Here is an 8522-nt window from a genome sequence, read left to right as displayed (position 1 = left end):
AGAGTTAAGAAAATAGAAATAGTAAAAATTTACTTTAATAGGATTTTAATCCTACTATAATTTCTTTAAACATTTTAAACTTATATAGATAGGATATTAGCTGTGGTAAGGCTAATAGCTACTATATAGCTATATAGGGCATGTCTAGAAGGCCCTACCCTTCTGTATAGGTAGTAGGTAAAGAAGTTACTTAGTACCTATGTAACTATGTACCTAGGTATTTGCCGCTAACACGCCTGAGGTACAACATACCTTAGCTGCTTACCTACCTACCTACCTAAAATAGGGGTCGTAACTTACCTAAGGGTACCTTAGTGAGTTAAGCTAAGGGACAGCACCCTTAGCTAAGGTCCCCTACTTAAATTTTTATAATAAAGTACTTATTTTTTTTAAAAGAATTAATAAGGAACTAGTTAAGAACTAGTTAAGAACTAGTTAAAAAATAGTTTAAGTTAGTAGTTAGAGGGTTAGAGGTTAGTAGTTAGTAGTTAGATTTAGTAGTTAAGATTAGAGTTTATAGTATATATTTAAAAGGTTATTAACCTCTTAGGAACTAATTAGAAAAGAGTAGGTATTTTAATATAAAAATTAAAGTGGGGAAGACCTCGCCTGAGGGTGCCCTCCCTTAGCTTAACTCACTGAGGTACCCTTAGTTAAGGTGCATCCACCCTAAAATACCTGCCTGTTCTTGAAACACACACCTGGTGGTGGTGATTACGTGTGACACGAACACTTGTCGTAAGAGAACACCCCTCGTGCAGCCGCAAACTCTGAAAAAATTAAGATAATTGGTTTCAGAAAAGCAATTCATCCCCAATAGCTATCTCTTCGTACAAAAGCCCGCGAACCTCTGCATTCGAAATTCTAGCGCAAGTGGGGGCCCGAGGAGAGAAATACACAAGCAAGGCGATTTACTCAAGCAAGGGGATTGAGAATCAGCGCAACTAACAACTGACGGATTGTACTACACTTGCGCGTGGTAGTCAGGACCGTCGTTTGCGTGACTCTTTCAAGGTAGGAAAGGAGAATGGGCGCTTCTCAGTCTACATCGCAAGGAAATCCAGGGCCCAGCTCAACCACCACTAAAACATGCTATTACGAGCTTATCGGTGTTGACCGCGACGCGAGCGAGACCGAGTAGGTCGAAGAATCTGTTTCTTTATTTTGGTTATTCGCATCGACTAATTGACCCCCAGCATCAAAAAAGCCTACCGAAAAAGAGCACTGGAGCTTCATCCAGACAGAAACTTGGGAGATGTGGCTGCTGCAACTCATAAATTTGCCGAACTGCAGTCCGCATACGATATATTATCGGATTCTCACGAGAGATCATGGTACGATGCCCATCGGGATGCTATTCTCATTGGACAAGACATCACTGGTGATGGAGCGGAGCCGACCTCGATCAGAAATGTTCGCATCACGTCAGCCGAGGAAATCATGAGCCTCATACGGAAATTCAATTCGAGTATCCCATTTAACGATGACCCCATTGGATTTTTCAGTATTGCCAGAGAGACATTTGAGCATTTGGCTTTAGAAGAAGAGGTCGCCGCAGCACAAGAAAACGTCGATGCGATCGATTACGCTTCTTTTGGCCAGTCAGAAGATACTTACGAGGAGGTTGTAAAACCATTCTACGCCTCTTGGGCAGGTTTCGCGACCAAAAAGACGTTTTCGTGGAAGGACAAGTATCGATTGTCGGATGCCCCGGAGAGGCAAGTTCGGCGATTGATGGATAAGGAGAATAAGAGATTACGCGAGGATGGGGCACGGGAGTTCAACGATGCTGTGAGATTCCTTGTGGCATTTGTCAGGAAAAGAGACCCGCGTTATATCCCCAATCTTCAAACGGAAGCACAACGGCAAGAAGCCTCCCGTGTGGCCGCCGCGGCGCAAGCAGCAAGATCTCGCGCCGCGAATATAGAGCGCATGGCAGACTATGAGTTGCCAAATTGGGCCACGTCTCGAGACACCCATTCAGATGGAGGGGAATTCTCCTCATCAGAAGTTGAGTCGGAGGTGGAAATACTGGAGTGTGTGGTCTGTGACAAGAATTTCAAAAGCGAAAAGCAACTCCAGGCTCATGAGCGTAGTAAGAAGCATTCGAAAGCCGTGCAGCTGCTACGATGGCAGATGAGGAAAGAAGGTGTTGAGTTACAGTTGAATGATGACCCAGCGTGGGCCGAAGGACATGGCCATGCAGCTGCTTTGCGCGACAAAAGATATTCACCCAATCCAGACCATGCAAAGCAAGAACTTCCACTCTCTTCAGTCTCGATTCAGGCTGATAGTGAGTTCGATAAGGATCCAGCCCTCTCAGCTGGCCATTCGGATGGGGACGATGACTACGCGCCAAGAGACACCCTCATAAATCGGATGGTAAACGGCCAGCTAAGTGCCACCGACACCCCTACTCAGCCGCTCGGGAATAGCGTCGACGAGTTATCGACCACTGCTTCTTCTATGACCATTGATCCGGGGAACGGCACGAGGAAAGTCGGCAAAGCTAGGGCGAAAAGAGAACGGAAGGCCAAGGCCTCACAGCACGGCGAGGGTTCCAAAGTATGTACGATACCGCGCCTTACAGATTGGGTCAATACTGACTGATTCTCTACTACAGCACCTCTGTGCTGTGTGTGCACAGGAATTTGATTCGCGCACAAAGCTCTTCGCGCATCTTCGTGATGACGGCCATGCAACCGCTTCGAGATTTGAAGACACCCAGGCTAGAAGGAAGAAAAAAAGGTAGGGTTTCGAAATTCGAGGACGCCCTGAAGGTGTATGCAATGAGGATGTGGCCATCTCCTTTGCAGATCATGCTAGGCAGTTCGCGCACAATATTGGCAGTGTTGGGAAAAGAGCTTCGTCGTTCGACCTTTCGCATCGTGTATTTCGCCATAATCTAGTACATTTCTGCGGTCTACTCTGCAACGCTAGTCAATACTTAATCCTCCATATCATCATCACTGAGTACTTGAACTTCATCTATTGCACCCTCTCTACCTTCCGGCTTGTTTTGGAGTCTGGGGTCGCAGTCCGCAACATGAATGATAGCCTTCCCTTGAACGTATTTGATACCGCATCGCCATTCCTTCCACTCTTCCTCGCTTCTGATAATGAATCCAATCAGCATGCTGGGATCCATCTGCTGGACATGAAGCCGTCGGAGCCTAGACGTGTGACAGCTATCTATCTCTTCTGCAGTGTAGTCATTTATGACTTCTTTATACGGCAATGCCAGCCTTGTATGGTGCGGGTCAAGGTAAAACAGAAAGTTTCCCTGTGAACCCACAAAATAATGAGACGATGAGGGACGACCACTGCGTTGCTCAGGGTCAGCAATTGTCTTGATGTACTAGCCTTTGGTGTGCGTATATACCCTGCGATGCCAACGGACTGTGGCATTTGCAGCGCTGAAATTAGCGCTTCCCAGTATACTTGCGTGATTTTGTCAATGCCGAGCCGCGTGCTGATCAAAATGAGAGTGGGTTTGAAAAAACCATGGTCTGATTTCGCCGTGGCCATGAAGCTGTCCTCGTAAACGTCAGGGCTGTCACCAGTTATGTACACTCGCATGCTCGTCTCGAATTTGTCGGTCAACGCTCTTCACATATGCTACATTAGCGTCTGCCTGCCTTCGGCTGGCTTTAAAACGTACTTTATGCATTGTGATGTAGCTGATGGGCCAAACCATTCCCCGGGATATTTGCCACATTTAGAAGAGCCATAGTCGACAAAATTGTGAATGGAATACGGTGCGGCCGGGTCATCTGCGAACATGCGCATGATTTTGATCTCTTCCGCTTTCTGCTGGCCTCGGCGCCAGTCTACCATCCTCTCACTATCAGCAGCTTGATACATAATGGGGAATCAGTGCTAACCTCGACCTAAGCGAACTATTCCAGTGGCGTTCGCTAATAGACTCTGTCCCGATCGTATCATACAACCCCATCCGCTGTCAGATGAAAATCCGCCTTGGTCGCCGAGTTGATACTTGATTCGCATGGGGAATGACATCGATGACGCGGCTTTGGGGTCCTTTGATCTGGGTATGGGTTTGAAATCGTTCCTATATGTCATCCAGAATCTCGAGTCGAAATCTGTGATAAATTGTTGGGGCCAACCATTCTCGTGGTCCATCTCGTCCCGGCCAGTAGAGAAGCTGCCGCCTATGGATTCCGGCGGCGTATCCGGCGCGTTGTTTGGGGGCACAGCTACGGCCTTGCTTGGCTCTAGTGATGCCGTCGCTGTAGTTGCGCCCATATCGCTGCTATGTTGCCCTTGGCTACCTGTTCGTGGCTTTACGCCTTTGTGTAACTTGTATGATTGCCCGAGGCACCATACTGGCTGGTCGAGTGTTGGATCGTTTGATGGTTCGGGGTCCCAGAACATCTGGACTATTTTCTTATATCGACCGAGGTCTACGTGAGCCATCGTAGACTCCATCGTCATGATTATCCGTATTCTGCTCGTTGTCTGTAGTGCTCTTGTGGTCGCGAATGTCCGTTGCACGTGTGAGTACGAGGGTCAAATGCTCACTGAATGCGGAGAGGCGGCAGTTACCCGTTTGCTCCAGAGCCCCGTGACACACTAGGCCAGTGCATGTCGCGACGTACGTAGGTCGATACACAATAGAAGTATAGCACATGCACCAGGAATAGATATCGATGATTTAAACACCACTTAAATGCGAGATAGAAAAGCAAAATATAAGTATTCTGTACTTAGCCATTTACTGATAACGTTACCGTTCGCGACCGTACGCAAAGCTTTTTTTCATGAGCATTAGCAAGGTACAGGGTAATCGACTGGGGAGCTATTCATGTGGTATTATGTTGTTGCGTCACCGGCACGTCCCCAGCATCGCCCCACCGGCACCAATTTTTTTTTTTTAAAAAAAATGGAGCTGCATCAAACCAAATTTACATAATAATATAACAGCTACTTAGATGTCGCAGGGCAGTGAGCCATGCGACAATAGTCGAGCAACGCAACGAAGTATGGCGAAGAAAAGCAAGTCCAAGTCGAGGGCGAGAACAGGCCCAGGTGCACCGAAAGCCGCAAAGCAACACCGGAAAATAAGCAACACGAAACCAATCGGTAATTTACCACATTGCCACACCACTACCAGCCGGCACAGCAGGCTAATTACAATCTAATAGAAAGCTTAACGTTGGCCGACGAAGCACGGCAAACCAGCCAACGTGACCGTTCATTCTGGGGTCAAGAGACAAAACTCCGGATGATGCCTATTTCATTCACAAGTGCCGGATTCTATGAGCCACTCAAGTCGCCGCCGCAAGCCTCGGAAACAGACGAGCATCAGTCCGACGCTGCCATACCAAGTCACGACAATATGCCGAAAAAGAGATCAGTAATGAGCGGTCATCAAAGCTTACATGCAAGTCTTGAAGGAGCAACTAGCGGAGAGCCAATGCCGGACAGCGAAGCAGCTGAGCTGGAGACCAGCAATCTTTTCTACTTTAGCGAGGTACAGTGTACCTCGCTAAACACCCATCAACCCGAGGTATCGACACTGCACATGCCAAAAGAAAACACACTCGAACACGGAAACAGCGATAGCGAAGGCGAAGTTATACTTTTTAAAGGCAGACTTAACTCGGTCCCCAAAAAGAGCGACACTATTGACATGGAAAATATCCGCACGGAAATACTTGCAGTTCAGAGAGAGGTGGAAACGTCACCGGTCATGACTAACATTACTCGTGGGAGGAGGGGCGGGAGGCAAGCCAAAGCGAAACGAGCCGCCATATTCAATGTGTCCGAAGAAGAGGACGATGGAATGTTGGCCGATTATATTGCGAACATGCGCGAAAATGGTGAGATGCAGGAGCTTATAGAGACTCTAGCGGGCCCAGCAGAGATCGAAGACGAAAGCGCGAGCAGTGCTGAATCTAGCGATAACGACGCCGGGGACCTGTTGACCGAGGCTGCTCTGGCGTCACAGCTGAACAAGCAGATCCCAAAGGGGGCTTCAGGGGAGACCGTCACAGAGTATACTGATTTTGACCCCATGCACTGGTATCGTCCTAGCATTCAGCGTAATAATGGCAAGGCGGCAAAACATAAACTCGATTTCAGGTTCGCCGACATCGACTCCGAGATAGAATGCAGACTACAAGCAGCATGGCAGAGCGATCGCATCAGAAAGGCCGAGCGGAAAAAAGAGCGTGAGCAATTTCGCGCCCTGAATCTCATCAAAAAGAAAGCTGAAAAAGGAGATACCGATGACTTGCGTGTCAAATATCCTAAAGGCATGAGTCTCGACCAGGTTGCCGACGAGCTGAAGAGATTTCTAATAAGCCTCGACATTAGGTATGATTTCATACCCTCAAGCTAAGCTGATGTACTCACGCAATTTCACAGCATCTGCCTACCGCCGATGGACAAGCACGCCAGGAAGATAATTCACGAGCTGGCAAACACGTTCAACGTAAAATCCAAGTCTACTGGCAAAGCCGACCAGCGCCGACCCACATTGTACCGCACGAAGCGGACGCTGCGATTTGACGACGAGGCATTTCAATCAGCTGTCAGACGAACACGACGTCAATACTTTCCCAGACTAGATTATAAAGGGAAGAGGTTGCAAGAGCAACCTTCCCGTAACGGCTATGCCGAAGCAAGCTACCGCGATGGGGAGATCGTTGGTGCTTCTGCTCCGGAATTGAGTATCGAGAATCGTGGCAGAGCAATGCTGGAAAAAATGGGATGGAGCACTGGGACAGCTCTCGGCTCGGAAGACAACAAGGGAATTCTCATTCCCGTCATTCAGACCATGAAGAGATCCAAAGCAGGACTAGGTTAGACTGATGCCATCACTCAAAGTGTCGAGATTGAAATCATCATGTGCACGAATTCATTGCATCGAGACCCTGTTCTCGAAATTTATTGTACAACCGCAAACCCCGTTGACCGTAAGACATTGCCCCAAATAAAGCAAACCATCCGTAACGCATTAAGAAACCCAACGGCAGGGCCATCTTTAGCCCGTAGATTCTCAGATCATGAGACCCTGATGCCACGCATAAAAATTCAAATGACACCGAAACACACAAAAACAGCATCCAGATCCAACTTATAATTTATTTTGTGGAAGAGATGAACTTGGTGACGGCCTTGGTACCCTCAGAGACGGCGTGCTTGGCCAGCTCACCGGGCAGGATCAGACGGACAGAAGTCTGAATTTCGCGGGAGGAGATGGTGGACTTCTTGTTGTAGGCAGCAAGCTTAGAAGCCTCAGTGGCAACGCGCTCGAAAATATCTTGACGAGGATTAGCATGCGCAAGGAGCATACAGGAGAGGCCCACATACCGTTGACAAATGAGTTCAGGATAGACATGGCACGGTTGGAAATACCGGTGTCGGGATGGACCTGCTTGAGGACTAAAACACGGTCAGTAAACACGTTTGTGAAGCGACTGAATGCGCCTGAGCATACCCTTGTAAATGTAAGAGCTGTACGTCTCCTTGCGGGTCTTGGTGCGCTTCTTCTTGTCGCCAGAGGCAGCGGTCTTCTTGCCAGCATCCTTCTTCTCGGGAGCCTTGGAGGCAGTGGCGGGAGCCTTGGAGGCGGGCTTCTTGTCGGCGGCCTTGGGGGGCATTTTGATGGTTTAAGGCGGGAGAAAAAAAAAATTGAAGTAAAACTTAAAAATTGTTTGATTGTGGTCAAAGACACGAGTTAGGCAGCGGATGATGGCAAGAGTTGATGGCGGAGGAGGAACGGTCGGGGGGCGGGCTGGGTTTTTGTAGCTGGGTGACGCGCAGTGGTCCAGGTTACTGATTGCTCTGGGGAGGTGTTCAATTAGATGGGCGCTGGCGCTGAGGTGATCCAGCTAAATCAGGTGGCTACGTGAACTGACTACAGTTAGGAAGGCTGAGATATGGTTGGCTGGAAGCACCATAAGCCCCACATTCTGGTACCACCTGTAATACCGCGTTCTGGCTGGTGATTTTGTGACGGGCAACCCTTGTCGCGCGTTTTTTGTGTTTTGTTTTTTTAAGGTCTATTTTCTGATTGGGTCAATTACTCCACTTTTTACCACAGCATTTCCTCGCTCGTGTTAGCTGATGGGGACCGCCAATCCGCGATCGCGTCCTAGATATCGCCGTTAGATCTGCATTGTGTGAATCATCGATGCTGCAACTCGTCTTTGTGCGCATGGTCTGAAGACCTCAAGATTATTGGAGAGCCTATTCAACGGCACTTGCCACTAGTTGGTATGACGGGTAATATCTTCGTGTTTCTTGCGTAATATAAGTATAGCGGCACTGCATCACTGTTATAATGCCTCTTCGAAGCGCTCCAAGGGATGTGAGGGAACGCCCTTACGCGCATGCGGCTGCAGCTCTAGTTACAGCGTGCCAGCTGCGTTGAGCCTGAACGATTCTCCTGCAGCGTTTTTGCCCCTCAACGTTGAAAGTTGCAACGGCCTCAATACAGCAAGAGTAGACGTATATATATATATATATATATATATATATATATTGTTAGTTAC

General features: G+C 48.2%; 4 protein-coding genes across 4 annotated transcripts; 2 read left to right on the top strand and 2 right to left on the bottom strand.

Annotated features, from left to right (window-relative positions):
- Positions 1-1027: 1027 nt before the first annotated feature.
- BBA_09948 (DnaJ domain-containing protein) lies at positions 1028-2610 on the top strand (the record flags this gene model as incomplete). The annotated part of the gene is made up of 2 exons (XM_008605045.1): positions 1028-1137; positions 1197-2610. The coding sequence occupies 2 exons, from the start codon at positions 1028-1030 to the stop codon at positions 2608-2610; spliced, it is 1524 nt and encodes a 507-aa protein (XP_008603267.1).
- A 337-nt stretch (positions 2611-2947) lies between these two features.
- Positions 2948-4455, bottom strand: BBA_09947 (peptidase family C54; the record flags this gene model as incomplete). The annotated part of the gene is made up of 4 exons (XM_008605044.1): positions 2948-3173; positions 3383-3553; positions 3662-3830; positions 3885-4455. The coding sequence occupies 4 exons, from the start codon at positions 4453-4455 to the stop codon at positions 2948-2950; spliced, it is 1137 nt and encodes a 378-aa protein (XP_008603266.1).
- Positions 4456-5437: 982 nt separating this feature from the next.
- BBA_09946 (G-patch domain-containing protein) lies at positions 5438-6832 on the top strand (the record flags this gene model as incomplete). Its single annotated transcript, XM_008605043.1, has 2 exons — positions 5438-6339; positions 6391-6832. 2 exons carry the CDS (start codon positions 5438-5440, stop codon positions 6830-6832), a joined length of 1344 nt encoding a protein of 447 aa, XP_008603265.1.
- A 277-nt stretch (positions 6833-7109) lies between these two features.
- On the bottom strand, positions 7110-7628 carry BBA_09945 (histone H2B; the record flags this gene model as incomplete). The annotated part of the gene is made up of 3 exons (XM_008605042.1): positions 7110-7288; positions 7339-7410; positions 7466-7628. 3 exons carry the CDS (start codon positions 7626-7628, stop codon positions 7110-7112), a joined length of 414 nt encoding a protein of 137 aa, XP_008603264.1.
- Between the last annotated feature and the right edge of the window lie 894 nt (positions 7629-8522).

Source organism: Beauveria bassiana (genome assembly GCF_000280675.1).
Source record: "Beauveria bassiana ARSEF 2860 unplaced genomic scaffold BBA_S00076, whole genome shotgun sequence".
Taxonomy (NCBI): domain Eukaryota; kingdom Fungi; phylum Ascomycota; class Sordariomycetes; order Hypocreales; family Cordycipitaceae; genus Beauveria; species Beauveria bassiana.
Note: the sequence above shows the minus strand (reverse complement) of the source record. Positions and strands in the feature narration are given on the sequence as shown.